The 14,043-nt window shown below is 49.1% G+C and overlaps 7 protein-coding genes across 7 annotated transcripts; 4 read left to right on the plus strand and 3 right to left on the minus strand.

Annotated features, from left to right (window-relative positions):
- Positions 1 to 401: 401 nt before the first annotated feature.
- On the plus strand, positions 402 to 1,850 carry KY384_001566 (uncharacterized protein; the record flags this gene model as incomplete). Its single annotated transcript, XM_044810096.1, has 4 exons — positions 402 to 451; positions 640 to 827; positions 883 to 1,397; positions 1,449 to 1,850. 4 exons carry the CDS (start codon positions 402 to 404, stop codon positions 1,848 to 1,850), a joined length of 1,155 nt encoding a protein of 384 aa, XP_044673108.1.
- A 609-nt stretch (positions 1,851 to 2,459) lies between these two features.
- On the minus strand, positions 2,460 to 3,360 carry KY384_001567 (uncharacterized protein; the record flags this gene model as incomplete). The annotated part of the gene is made up of 2 exons (XM_044810097.1): positions 2,460 to 3,077; positions 3,157 to 3,360. The coding sequence occupies 2 exons, from the start codon at positions 3,358 to 3,360 to the stop codon at positions 2,460 to 2,462; spliced, it is 822 nt and encodes a 273-aa protein (XP_044673109.1).
- A 605-nt stretch (positions 3,361 to 3,965) lies between these two features.
- Positions 3,966 to 5,157, plus strand: KY384_001568 (uncharacterized protein; the record flags this gene model as incomplete). Its single annotated transcript, XM_044810098.1, has 3 exons — positions 3,966 to 4,106; positions 4,161 to 4,773; positions 4,829 to 5,157. 3 exons carry the CDS (start codon positions 3,966 to 3,968, stop codon positions 5,155 to 5,157), a joined length of 1,083 nt encoding a protein of 360 aa, XP_044673110.1.
- A 140-nt stretch (positions 5,158 to 5,297) lies between these two features.
- On the minus strand, positions 5,298 to 6,983 carry KY384_001569 (uncharacterized protein; the record flags this gene model as incomplete). The annotated part of the gene is made up of 1 exon (XM_044810099.1): positions 5,298 to 6,983. The coding sequence occupies one exon, from the start codon at positions 6,981 to 6,983 to the stop codon at positions 5,298 to 5,300; it is 1,686 nt and encodes a 561-aa protein (XP_044673111.1).
- Positions 6,984 to 7,445: 462 nt separating this feature from the next.
- Positions 7,446 to 9,059, plus strand: KY384_001570 (uncharacterized protein; the record flags this gene model as incomplete). The annotated part of the gene is made up of 1 exon (XM_044810100.1): positions 7,446 to 9,059. The coding sequence occupies one exon, from the start codon at positions 7,446 to 7,448 to the stop codon at positions 9,057 to 9,059; it is 1,614 nt and encodes a 537-aa protein (XP_044673112.1).
- Positions 9,060 to 9,397: 338 nt separating this feature from the next.
- On the minus strand, positions 9,398 to 10,895 carry KY384_001571 (uncharacterized protein; the record flags this gene model as incomplete). The annotated part of the gene is made up of 2 exons (XM_044810101.1): positions 9,398 to 10,685; positions 10,747 to 10,895. 2 exons carry the CDS (start codon positions 10,893 to 10,895, stop codon positions 9,398 to 9,400), a joined length of 1,437 nt encoding a protein of 478 aa, XP_044673113.1.
- A 1,502-nt stretch (positions 10,896 to 12,397) lies between these two features.
- Positions 12,398 to 13,135, plus strand: KY384_001572 (uncharacterized protein; the record flags this gene model as incomplete). Its single annotated transcript, XM_044810102.1, has 1 exon — positions 12,398 to 13,135. One exon carries the CDS (start codon positions 12,398 to 12,400, stop codon positions 13,133 to 13,135), a length of 738 nt encoding a protein of 245 aa, XP_044673114.1.
- Between the last annotated feature and the right edge of the window lie 908 nt (positions 13,136 to 14,043).

A 14,043-nucleotide genomic window follows, 5' to 3' on the forward strand; every position in this document is an offset into this window, starting at 1 on the left:
AGGTTTCGGGGCTTTGGGTGTCGCCACGTATGACAGCAAGTATAGTATTGGTGTCTTGATGCTCTCACGTGGACACCAGAAGGGGAAATGCATCCCTTCCCCACTCTTGCCCGAATCTCCTCAAATACTTCTCCTTTCTCGTATGCGCCTCGCCATGATGCACGATTAATGTTCCATGCTTTGTCTCACTCTATTGACCACTCGTCCGCCTGTCCTCCTATGTTCCTTGCATACCCTCTGAATCGATTTCCTTTGCTCTGGCAGCACCATTCAGTTTGGAGCGCGTATCGAGACACCAAACGTGGAACTCCGCAAAAAGTCATCACATTCCTTGATTCTCCTGCTCAATCTCCTCTTTATTATTGTCCTCTTGCCCTTTTCACGCTACACTCCACCGCATGATGAAGCTTCCAGCTACCCTAACCGCTCTCTTATTGGGCTCTGTTGCTAGGTATGGGTACGTGCAAAGACATTGTTCTACGAGGCTAATTGGTCTAGCTCGCCTTTGAAGCCGCGAAGTGTTGATTTCAAGTGGGGGCAAGACACCGTTAAAGGGGTCAATATCGGAGGGTGGCTTGTGCTAGAACCGTGAGAGCTCTAAATAAGTTTTTGGTGGACCTGTAGCTAAACATCAGGCAGATGGATTACGCCTAGTATTTTCCAGCAATTCCAAGGGCATGACACTGTTGATGAGTATACACTATGCAAGAACCATCCGGATCAAGCCAAAAGCATATTGCAAAAGCATTGGCAAGAATGGGCAACTCAAGATGATTTCCAGAAGATCTATAATGCAGGCTTCAACGCTGTTCGGATACCAATTGGATGTAGGCTTTTTGGAATCATAGTCTCACACGAATACTCTCAAGCTGATTCTTGTAGATTGGGCGTTCAAAAAGTTTGACGGCGATCCCTACGTTGAAGGTGCTGCCGATTACCTTGATCAAGCGATCGGTTGGGCGAGGGCAACCAAATTGAAAGTTGTGGTGGACTTGCATGGTGCACCTGGATCACAAAATGGGTATGATAACTCTGGTCACAACGGAACTGTCGACTGGGGTGATGGCAGTAACATCGCGTATACGCGAGCTGTCCTTCAGCTGATCGCGAACAAGTACGCAAAGCAAGAGTATCAGGACGTTGTCGTCGGCATCGAACTTCTCAATGAGCCTCTGCCGACAAAAATCGAAGGTGGCACAGACCCGGTTGTGCAATACTACAAGGATACCTACGGGGTTGTTCGATCAGTCAGCGACACACCCGCCGTCCTCCATGACGCTTTCCAACCAGGCTCCTTCTGGCATGATATCTTGACCCCTCCCGATGGGCAAGGCGTTGTCATTGATCATCACGAATATCAAGTCTTCAATGACACTCAAGTTCTATGGTCGCATGATGTGGGTGAAATGAAGCTTAATGACTCGAGCTTTTGACTGATGTACTTTTAGGAACACGTTGGTTACGTTTGTTCTAACGCAGATACCTACGTATCGAATGTGAACCATTGGCATATCGTCGGTGAATGGTCCGCTGCCATGACTGATTGTGCGGCTGCTCTGAACGGCTACGGCGTTGGCTCTCGTTATGAAGGCAATTATATCACGAGTCAAGGATCTACGGGTAGAAGCTGCGGCAACATAAATTACATCGACCAGTGGGACGATCAGCTTAAAAAAGATACGCAACGATACATCACGGCACAGCTTGATGTTTACACTCAGCGAGCTAACGGCTATTTCTTTTGGAATTTCAAAACTGAAGGGTCTCCTGAGTGGGATCTTTTTCGACTTCTAGGGGCTGGGGTTTTTCCTAATTTACAAAATTATCAACCTTCCTCGGTCTGCTCATGATGCTGGCATGCTATTTTCAACAAGCCAAAGTCTGTAATACAAGGCAGGGCTGCTGCGGCAAAGTTGCATTTCACTCCATTCGTTGAGCGCTGCATGGAACTTCGCATTTACAGTGATACCCACAAGCGACATGATTTAAGGTACACAAGATGGCTCAGGGCTGTATTGAAGGAAACTACAAAAACAAGAGAGTGCAATAGCATGTATCTAAAGGCTTGATGCCCGAGGAAGCGACCTTTGAAACCCTCGTTTTAAAGCATGTATATAACGATAACGAAGAATCTCAAAACCATTAAGACTGTGTTTAGAGAGATACGGGGATTTGTCAAAACTCTTCTATTCTTCAGTGTTGCTAACACTACCTCCTCTATCCTCTAAGAAGATTATAGTCTGTCAGCAAATTTCTATAGGGGTTGAAGAAGTGCATTTGATCTGTCCAGTTGCATATGTGAAAGAGCCAGCGAAGACCAGGTAGCTGTGGTAGGGGCCTTGAATGCAAACCTTTGTTGTATTCAACGTCTATATGCTTTTACATTACTATTGATAATGCCCGAAATTGCACTTCTGATATCATTCGCACTATTTCGGCTATTTCGGCCACAGAGCCAATTAACCATCTTCCCCGTCCGCTACAAACTCATCCTCCAAGTCATCCTCTTCCGCAGCCCTCAAAACCTTCTCGACCAGCCCCAACGTCGCTCTCAACGGCAATCCGACCACATTATCATAGCTGCCTTCTATCCTGTCGACCAAAATGGCCCCAATCCCCTGAATCCCATATCCGCCCGCCTTGTCTGCCCCCTCCCTCGTCCTCACATAAGCCATCAACATGTCATCCCCAATATCACGCCCAAGCCGCACCGTCGTTTCCTCTACCGTAGTTTCCAACGAATAGCCCGGATCTCGACAACTTGCTAGGGGCGCAACCGCTACCACGCCCGTGTAGACTTTATGATACACGGAATTCCGAAGCCGCTTCAACATAGCGATGTGATCGCCCTCACTCCTTGGTTTCTCGAGCACCTGGCCGCCATTGCTCACGACGACTGTGTCGGCGGCGATGACCAGAGCAGGGGCGCCGAGCTCGCGCTCGGAGGAGAGGGCGGCGGTGTAGACATTTAGGGCCTTTTGGCGCGCGGTGGCTAAGACATACTCGAAAGGGGAGAGGGACTTGGGGAGGTTTTCGGGGAGGGTGGAGGGGAGGATTTCTATCTTTGAGAAACCTATCTAAATCACGCTCTTGGTCAATAGCTTGTCTAATAGAGATGATGGGTGGCGCAAAGGCTGCAAAGATAATGCACCGTACCTGAGCAAGAAGCTGTTTTCGCCTCGGCGAGGCTGAGGCGAGGATTACCCTTTTGTCTTTGAGTGAGGAGATCAGAGGAAGATTGAGAGGAAGAGGGGCGCGGAGAAGTGGCGCTTTCGGTGGCGACTTCTTTGTGTCTGCGGATGCGGCATCATAGGAGGGTGGAAGATCGCCTGGGATGGGCTGATATTGTTTCTCTGACATTGTTGAAGCTCAATGGCTTCGCTAGTGGTTGACTACACGAGACAAGATGACGTTGTGATCCAGGAGACGGAGAAACTCGGCGCCCGTGCCGAGGCTGGCACCCAGCCAGTCCCGTGAGTCCTCGAGTGTAGAATTATTCTCCGCCTGCTTTATTCGTAAGCCAACACTCACGTAGAGTTTTTGCTCTCCATGAGTCGATTTCTAATCTTCTCAAAACCCACCTAGAGCTGCCTTTAAGCGGGGTGGTAGTCATCGCGAGCCTCTATCTTGGAACGCTTGTGCTTGGGCATGTTGGAGCACGTCAGCCTCATGCTCGGAACGGATCAGGTTCCGGCGTGTATTTACAAAGCAGTCTGGGACAAGAAGATCTACTTCAATGACGTGTCGGACTGTATTTGTGATCAATTGATGCTTAAAACCCTCCCTTCACGCTCATATCGTTATGCGACTGTCTCGATTTCAATATTCGTGGTCTTTATCTAGTGCTCTTTATTTGTGATTCGTTCCCTGCGGAGTCACGAAGAAGCTTGCTTTCGATTCAAACCGTCCTTACAATACCCTTGAACCCGTCCGTCTGCTCGAATAATCGCACTGATCGCGACAACATGGTTCAGAACAAAGGCGCTATCTTCAAGGAAATCCCTAGTGGCTGGCCCATTGAAGGGCAACACCTCGCGATCGAGGATCGAGGCTTCGACCTAGATGCAGAGCCTCCAGAAAATGGTGTCACAACGAAGAATTACTACGTTGGTTCCCGTCTTTCGCCATTGTCTTCCCCTCCTGGTTGAAGAAACACATAGGTATCATTTGACCCTTACCAACGAGGACGGATGCGCAAGCCCGAGATTAAGTCATATGCCCCGCCGTTTGATCTGGGTAAACCAATTACGAATTCTGGGGTAGCAGAAGTCCTGAAAAGCTCCAATTCGATGTTCAAGCCCGGGGATCTCGTCACAGGCATGATGTCCACGGAGGAATTCTCTATTATTCCGTCACAGGAAGCGTCCACCATGATCCGAAAGCTTGATAATCCTTACAACCTTGATCCAAAACTCTATCTGGGTGCATTGGGTATGCCCGGCTTGACAGCATACTCTTCATTCTACGCAATCGGCGAGCCGAAGAGAGAGGAGACTATTTTCATATCAAGCGCTAGCGGGGCAGTCGGGCAAATAGTTGGACAGCTGGCGAAGCACGAGGGGTTGACTGTCATTGGAAGTGTTGGCTCACAAGAGAAGCTGGACTTCATCACGAAAGATCTTCAATTCGACGCTGGTTTCAACTACAAGGAAGAACCAGCCACGGATGCGCTGAAAAGGTTGGCACCTAAAGGCATTGATATCTACTATGAAAACGTTGGTGGGGAGCAATTAGACGCTGCTCTGATGGCAATGAACAACTATGGAAGGATAGGTGAGATCTCCCTGCTTCTTTTGTTAATTATAGGCCAGACTGAATTTTCCCGCAGTCGCCTGTGGCATGATCTCACAGTACAATGCTGCGAGCGCTGAAGAGCGGTACGGGGTGAAGAACTTGCCAGCTATTGTTAGCAAGCGGTTGAAAATGCAAGGTTTCATTGTTGGTGATGCTGGTATGGGACCAAATTACTCTGCGGACCACCAGAAGAATGTGGCGAAGTGGATTTCAGACGGTAGTTTCAAAACACAGCAAAGTGTCACCATTGGGATTGACAAGGCGGTGAGTGGGTTGCTCGGGATGCTAAAGGGCGAAAACTTCGGAAAGGCCATATTGCAGATTGCCGAGTTGAAGGTCAGCTGCCCCATCATCCCTCTGTGACGCTTTCGCTGACATGTCAAGTGAGGTTCTGGAGCAGAGTAACTCGCGACTCTAACTTTCAAGAAAGAAAAGCATTTCTAAACAAACACTCGACGTTTGAAGGGGGGATAGAGGAGAGATTTTGAAGTCTTGAGAGATTTCTATATGTAAGCATCTGCTAGATTCTTCGAAAGCTTTTGAAATTCAACTACGGAAAGTTTCACGCCGGGCTGGCCGCGGGCTTTGCCCGTACCTGTATCTTTCTTGATAGGAGCCTGCGAGCCTGGTTTAATCTCTTCAATAGCACTCCAAACTTTCTTTGGCTCCAACACCGCCGAGACTTGGACGTCTACTGTGTTGTCTTTCACATTCCTCTGCCCAATAATCACAATGAGACCAGTTCCTTTGTCCTTGGTCAAGACAAGTTTCTTGCCCAGCGTTTCATCGCTAGTATTGAGATGAACCGGAGTGAATGTCGCAGCCTCCGATAATGGTAGTGGAAGTCCAAAGGTGAAAGGATCTCCAAGCTCGCTATCAGGGCGTTTGCTCATGGGATACCTAAGGTTCTGCGCAACGCGAGTAGCCATCTCACGAACGCCTTGATCGTCAGTCACAGTTAGGACGGCGACGGGGTTGGGGTTAAGCCAGAATGGCCATTGCCCGTCATGTTTATCGATGAAGAGGGCCAAGAAGCGCTCTAATGAGCCAAAGATGGCGCGATGAATCATGACCGGTTCGAAAGATATCCCATCCTCTGCCATGGTCCCGCTACTGCCTTCTACCTTTGCGGGTGCTGCGTACTTTAGGCCGAAACGCTTGGGCAATTGGAAGTCAAGCTGTGTGGTCCCAATCTGGTGACTCTTGCCTACGGAGTCCAGGACAATAAAATCTATTTTTGGACCGTAGAAAGCGCCCTCGCCTCTCTGGTACCTCCACGGTCTACCAAAGCGGTCAAGAGCGTCTTTCAGCTGTCTCTCAGCTTGAGTCCATTCTTCTCGTGTGCCGATGAAATCTTTATCTGGCCTGGTGCTCAATACAAGTTCATAGTCCTCGATTCCAAGCGTTCGATACACTGTATCTGTAAAGCTTAAACAACTAGCGATCTCATTTTCTATCTGTGACGGTCTGCAAAAGATGTGTCCGTCATCTTGATGAAAGCGGCGAACTCTGGTCAACCCACTGAGAGCTCCTGAGACTTCGTCCCTATGCAGGGGGCTGAAGTCGGCATAGCGGACTGGCAAATCATTATAACTCCAACGTTGTTTTGAAAAGAGTACGCAATGACCTGGACAGTTCATAGGCTTGAGACCAAAAGTATTATCTCCGCTTTTGTCAGATGATTGTTTGCCACTATGAACGCTGTACATGTCATCCTTGTAATTTTCCCAGTGTCCAGACTGTTCCCACAGGGATCGCTTGTACATCAGCGGTGTGATGACTTCCTGGAAACCGTATTCTGCATACTGAGCCCTAAGGAAGGCCTGTAGCTTTTGAATGACGTAAGTCCCACCAGGTGTAAAAATGGGTGAGCCAGGACTCGAGGGGTGTGAGAACCAAAGCGCCTGTTCTGTCTTCTGTTTGCGAGTTTGGTCTTGCACATTGTGCGGCGTCTTTGAGGACCTTTCTTTGCTTTTCTTGCTTTTCTTCTCAATCACAGCTTTCACCTTTTCAGCGCGCTGAAGAGTGAATGATATCTGACCTTCTGTAATGCGTCGACGAGCAAGCGTCAAAGACTTCCCTCCCTGTTCATCGGAATAGCAGCGACGTGTTTTCCAGGAAGCATAGACTTGGCTCCGATAATAGGGAGGAGCAAAGGAAGAGGGTCTTGGAAGCCAGTGAAGCCTCATGTAGGAGGGAGGAGGTTCCTTGGACAATTCGATCCTGAGCTCCCTGGAGCCATTGCTTGAGGTCCTATTGCCTCCGCGAAAGCGCGCCTCGCCTTTCAGCCAATGGCGAGCTTTAGATTTGTTTTCTACGTCATATGTTTGGTCACTCTTGGCGTCCGAGAATCTGTGAGGCAACACACACAATCAAATCCGCGTGACAGTGGACAGCCTGCTCGCCTACATGTAACCATGACTTGCTGAGTATCTCGCTCACTCGACCGCCGAGGTACAACGCGTGCTATATGATTGTCCCAGCAATACGTTGCTGAATGATCAGGAGATTCCTGCCTATCTCTTTGCCGATGAACGCGAGCTTCAAGTGATAGATTCACATTCAACTGAAACCATCGAGCAAGCAGATTTGCTACGTCTGGAATAATCATCCTCCAAAGATTTCGGTGTCATCACTCTACCTACGCGAACATGGTACGAGAGAGGACTCCAGCTCGAAAACAGCTCAAGCCACTAGTGTCGGATTCCTGGGTGGTCGAAAGCGATGGAGATGATGAATATACACCTCCACCTGTTATGTCAGGATCAAGACAGGATGACTTCATCCGGCAATCGCGACGATCAGCAGAGCCAGCAGAAACACCTCGTAAGGGATCTTCAAGGCATACCAGATCCAGTACGACGGAATCCGACTTCATCATGCCATCAAGACCGAATGGGAACATGAATGGCTCGTTTCACGGCGAAAAGCCACAGCAGGAACTTCGACAGCAACCAAAACCAAAGCGCAAGCATTCTCCACCACCAGTGTATCGTGACGATGGTTTCCCTCGCAGACGGCCCACTCAACTTACGCTGCAAGATCGTGCTGGAAACCTCTTCGACCTAGCCGTCGACTTCCTCCAACCTATATTCAGATGGATGTTCGACATCATGGGCTCTGCCTTCCAATATCTCAAAGGCCCTCTTTCCGCTTTACTAGCCCTCTACGTACTGTTTGGCCTCCTGCTTTTCCTGCGCAACCTCCTATTCAATTCTGTCTCCTCCGCGCTCTCTCCCATCTGCCGCGTCCCAGGCGTCCGTTTTATCAATCTCGGCATCTGCCACTCCTCTTTTCCAGTCGAATACGATGGAGACGACGCACCTCCCGTCCGATTCGACGAATTGATGGGCGTGCAGAACAAATTCGAAGAAATCTTGCGAGAAGCTGCTGGCGGAGTCAGTCTGCCGCTAGACATGAAGCGCGGGGAGACTGGGATTCGAGATTTGAGGCAGGTGGTACGGTTTAGCCAGCTGCACTCACGAAACGAGTTAGGGCTGGAGTTTGATGGCTTTATTGAGACGGCAAGGATTGCAAGCTATGACCTGCAGAGGTTCAACTCCCATGTTGGACGTGGCGTGGATAACATTCTAGCTACTGCTCGCTGGACGAAACGCGTGCTTGATGGGATTGCGGAGCGTGATGCTGGCAGGGGTGCTATTGCAGGTTTCTTTGGCGACAAGGTGCTGAAACCATTCCAGCCGATCAAGTTCACCGAGGACATGCTGCTTGATCAGTACATACAGCATACACGCAAGGTAGAGGAGGAGGTCTTCAGGCTTATTGAAGAAGCGCAGGCACTGCTGATGCTGCTACAGAACCTCGAGGACCGGCTAGATGTAATTCACGGAATTGCTATAAGGGATGACCTGCATGCAAAGGCATCGAAAGATGAGGTGCTTTCGCAACTATGGACTATGCTTGGTGGAAATAGACGAAAGCTGGGGAAATTTGATTCTCAGTTGAAATTGTTGGACCAAGTTAATACATATCGCCAAAATGCGATTGCACATGTCAGTGGGACGCTCGTAAAACTGCAGGGCATGGGCACGGAACTGGAAGAGTTGAGGGAGAGGGTGGGCGGTGTTGAGCTGTTGGATGGCCAAGGGGTTGTTCCGCTGAGGATGCATATTGAGAATATCGAAATGGGGGTTGAAAGGCTGGAGAAGGGAAGGAAAAGTGCGAAGGAGCTGGAGAACGAAGAATTGTCGGAGAGCCTTGGAAGGAGGTCCGACAATCGGAAAATGATGATTGATGAGAAGTGACTCGACGGTTTTTGTATCATGAGCGATGTAAATATTTGTATGTATGGAAACGGTTTGCAATGAGATACCACTTGATAGCGAGAGTATGTGAATAGTTTTCTAACGATGTTTCTTGGTGAGGAAGTCTGCTAAAATAAATGCGAATAGCAGCTTCAATACTAATAAGTTGCAGGAACGGCCGCTGAGAAGTGAATGAATATGTATGGCACTGTCTTTTCCATAAACAACTCTATGGCTTGTCAGGCTGCTGAAGAGATTCGATATAAACACAATTGCTGTACCGATGGTTTTTCTTACCCAAAGACCTCTTGGGTGTATCTTTGAGATACTATCAGGGCTCATTTGAGCGTGACCAATTCCTCTCCACTTGTAGGATGAATCGCCACACAAGAGTCAAAGTCTCTCTTCCTTGCTCCCATCTTCACAGCCACGCCAAAACCCTGCATCATTTCACTACTACCCAATCCAAGTATATGCATGCCCACGATTTTCTCTTCAGGCCCCTCGCAGATAAGCTTGTACTCTGTTGGATTCATTTTCTTCTCCTCCGCAGGGTGGAAATCATAGAACATGGACGTAAAACGGGTATGGTAGGTTTTCACATTCTCCTTGCCAAACTTCTCTACAGCCTGTGGTTCCGTCAAGCCGATCGTGCCCACCTCCGGATGCGCGAATACAACGGTCGGAATGTTCGTGTAGTCAAGCTTTGCGTTGGCAAGATGAGGGCCTCCGCGTGGGTGATTGACCCCGAAGAGCCGATTTGAAAGCGCGCGGCCGGCCGCTATGGCCACAGGTGTAAGTTCCGCCTGGCCAGTAACATCTCCCAAAGCGTAGATACCCAGCACAGAGGTATTCTGATACTCATCAACTTGAACATGGCCTTTCTGCTTCAGCTCGACGCCGACGCTTGACAGATTCAGCCTTTCGATTTCAGGAGCTCTACCGATTGCCCAGAGAAGTTCGTTGACTTCTAGCTCTGAGCCGTCTTGCTCGATCAGCCTAAGTACCTTTTGCCCCGGCCTTCCATCTTGAACCTGGATAACCTCTTTAAAGCCTTGGTGGCTCTTATGAATGATAACGCCTGCATCTTCGTAGCGCTTCGTCATGGTGTTTTGAACCATGGGATCAAAGTTGCGCAGGAACGTGTTGCCGCGGATGAACAAATGCGTCTCTACGCCAATCGCAGCCATGACACCAGCCAATTCGACAGCAATGTAGCCAGCCCCGATAAAGGCCATCCTCTTTGGCAGGTCCTCGATGTCGAAAAATCCATCGCTGGTAATGCCATGTTCCGAGCCCGGTATTCCTTTTGGCAGGACTGGTTTCCCACCGGTGGCAATGAGGATATGAGGGGCGGTATAAATCCTTTTCTCACCTTCGCCTACCTCTACTTCGATTTCTTTCTGTCCTGTGAAGGTCGCCGTTCCTCTCACCAAGTCAATATTCTCTCGGCTCCAATTGCGCTCATAGGCTCCATTAAGACCCTTCACATCGGCATCGCGCTTCCTTTTGAATTCGGCAAAATTAAATTTAATATCCTTAGGGATGTCATAGCCGTAGTGAACGCCATCTTTGAGCATCTCAGACACACTGGCAAAGTTCCAGGTGATCTTCTTCGGCACACACCTTTCATGTCCGTCAGTCAAGCGTCCAGGCCAAATCGAGAACAAGTCACTGGGATGCTTACCCCACATTCACGCACGTCCCACCAGAGCGACCATTCTCGACAAGGAGGGTCTTAGCTCCGTACCAACCTGAGGCCCTTCTTGCTGCCCCGCTGCCGCCACTACCACCACCAATGACGATAAAGTCGTATTGCGTTGCTATTGGGGCCATGATCTTGGATGTGCTGGAAAGATGCTTGGCTACTACTTGCAGTCTCAATGCTGGAGATGTGCGCCACGAAGCTGTTAATGAAAGTGGAAGCATCGCCTTAGGCGATGCCTTCTTTTATATCTTCACATGAGGGATCTAGAGATTAGCCGTGCAATATGGCAAATATGTCAAATAGCTTGAAGATGAATAATCTGACAGCGGGTCCATGTTCCAGGCCCCTCATGCACTGTAAGCAGCATCAACGTTGGAAGATGTAGGTAGCATAATCTTTCAATCTTTTGAATGAACGGGCTGGTTGATTATGGAATACTCGAGGATGAGCAAGGGGGGCTAGGGGCTTTATTGGCTCCGTATGATGTATGATAGGCGCACAGCCCGTCATGCCTGCAATTCACCCCTAATCACCGCTAGTTCAACAGTAAGTTATTCCGGGCTTGTCAATAACCAGAGGTCGACGTTTCTCCATCTCCTTGCTTACTCCTTTCTCAACTAATGCTTAAGGTCTGAAGCATTGCCCTGATTGCCCAGAAGAGTGGACTCCCCTCCTACGGGCCCACTTGAAGTCTCGCAATTGAGGTGTCTGCCGCTTCAGAGGATATCTCAAATTCGGCAGCACTCGCCAGGGTATTACAGAGAGTGAGCAACGGCTTAGAAGAGAGGCAGTTGATAAATCATTTGCTCCAGGTGAAGCGTGCCCGCGAAGCTCTGACAAGCATGCCGCTATCCTCGGCTCGCGAGCAAGATGGTGGATCGTTGTGGATAGCCACACCCAGTCCTTCTCGGAAGAAGTCGCCCAGGTGAAACAACCTGCGTCGACCATAGCTGTGGCTAGTTCCTACGATAATGCAGGCTTTCACATCCAGGACTGAAGAAAAGGCGAAGGGAAATCTGCCTCACCTAACCCTTTGGTCCTTAGTGGTGGCTTGTCTTGCTCAGCCACGGTCCGTGCCTCAGTACTCAGAAACCTGTGTCCGAACATTGCATGATATGCGGCCAATACAGAGTGTCTTGCAGGTAATCCTGTCATTGATCAATTACAAATCGGCACGCATGACCGGGAAAGCCATACGGTCAAGCGGATCTTTGGGCTTACTCCTGCAGACGATGCTCTAAAGGCTTTGATCCTACATTTTGCGGGTTTGGCAGCCTAATCACAAGGCTAGGCTTGTCAAAGACGTCCTGCATAAAGCAGTGGTTTGCGGCGAGAAAGCATCAGCCTCTTTGATCCCTGCAAATGATTCACACCGTACTCTCATTGCCGCTCAGTATGGTGGCCTTGGAGCCTGGTGCAGCTGCTAGTAGCACTCTCTTAAGGACATATCGCTCGCTCTATTTACCTCTTGCATGATTCGTGTCTTGTATTTACACCCTAGTTTTTGCCTTTCATATATATAAAGATTGGGAAAGACATCTCACAATATACCTTAGCCTGTTGGACGAGGCCTGTGCCAGTACTGCCTGACCGATCAGGCACAAGTGTGCTCATCAACCCGATATCGGCCATGTGTCTACCAATTCCACACCTTGTCGGCAAGGTCGACGTGGAGGAGCGTCGACCAAAATCCTGGAACGAACCACGACGCAAGCGCTTGAATTTTGTCAAGGATCACCACGATCGACGTAGTGACGAGTGGGCCTTGGCCCAGAAATCAGCACCGAATCAGCAACCTCGCAATGAGCAAGAACGGTGGGATCTCCGCCAGTGGGAAGCCCAAAACCGTTTCCAGCGTACACAGTTGCAGTTCGATCAGCATCGACGTGTGCAGCAGATGCAGCAAGCTCAGCAAATGCAGCAGCTGTACGGCCCAAGGCAGCCCATGCATCCACACCAAGGGCAACAACGGCAGATGCCACTCGGGCAACATGCGCATCATGATAGCGACGACCAGATCGTTGAGATTATGTCCAGTAGCGACTCCGATAGTGACTCCGATCACCCCGGCAATCATGACAGACGCAAGCGGACCAAGGTGATTGAGATGAAGCCAAAGAAACATCATGGTAAGATGCCGAAGCAGATCAAGATGGCCAAGACGAAAAAGAATCACTGGGCCGACGATACCGATAGCGATGACAGTCACGAGGCGGCGTTCCGTAGATTGAGCAGGTCCCGGAGCAGAGCACGCTCAGGTCATAGGAGCCGAAGCCGCCCCAGAGTTTTATGGCAACAAAGCGATTCGGATGAAAGCTCCGTCGTCTTTGTGAAAAACCTTGGTGGAAAACATAGAGGACGGCGGTAACACGGTTCAGAAATTAGTAGACTGGGTTAGATGTTTGGGTGAAGGCATAGATGGTGTGTTTTCGCAATGCATCCAAGGGTATGCAACACCCCTTCTTGCAGCATCATGATAAGCTCTTTGGTGGTATTGACTTTTATTGTGAATCGCAACTTAGGATGGTAATGAGCTCGGTATTGATGAGCCATTGGTTTCACTGTCCACAATTGCCATTCATTGTACCTACACTTGACCATTAGATATTCGAAAGCATATTCCTATGACTTGCCGCACTACGTACTGATCCACACATTTTCGTGACCTTCGGATGCTCAGTCATTTCTCCTGGCCCTTAAGACACATCTAATGCAAAAAACTTTTGGAACGCGAGAAAGATTAGCAAAGAAAGGACACGACATTTTCACCAATTGGGCTAAGTCAGTCACGATTTCAAGGAAGTGCGAAAATTACAATGATGTCTTAGATTCCCCACTTTCTCCCAATTCCTTGCCCTTGTTATTGCTGCTCGCTTTTCCGATCAAATATGAAGAGCTATTTTTGGTGCTAGGAAAATCGCACGAAGGAAAACGCAAAGCCTGGAGACGGTTCAATCTTACAGCAACTCTCAAATATACTGTAGCAGCCAAAATCAAAGCGAGATGAATACTAAGAAAGTTCCGTGTCTTAACTTGTTCTTCTTATGTTATGTTGTACATCTAGCGGTTTTAAGACAGTAGGATTTTTGCAGACGACATCGCAGCCGCAACTTACATGCATGGCCACAACTCTTCTCTTCTTACCTTTCGGATAAATGCGTCGATCGCAACAGCACTCGATCCTCTAATGGTTGTTATGAGGATCTCCTTGATAACCCACGATCTTCCGTCTACCTATCATCTCTCCTATTGTGAAGAAGCCTAGGACCTCTGCCC

Source organism: Bacidia gigantensis (assembly GCF_019456465.1).
Source record: "Bacidia gigantensis strain McMullin 20006 chromosome Unknown contig_132, whole genome shotgun sequence".
Taxonomy (NCBI): Eukaryota; Fungi; Ascomycota; class Lecanoromycetes; order Lecanorales; family Ramalinaceae; genus Bacidia; species Bacidia gigantensis.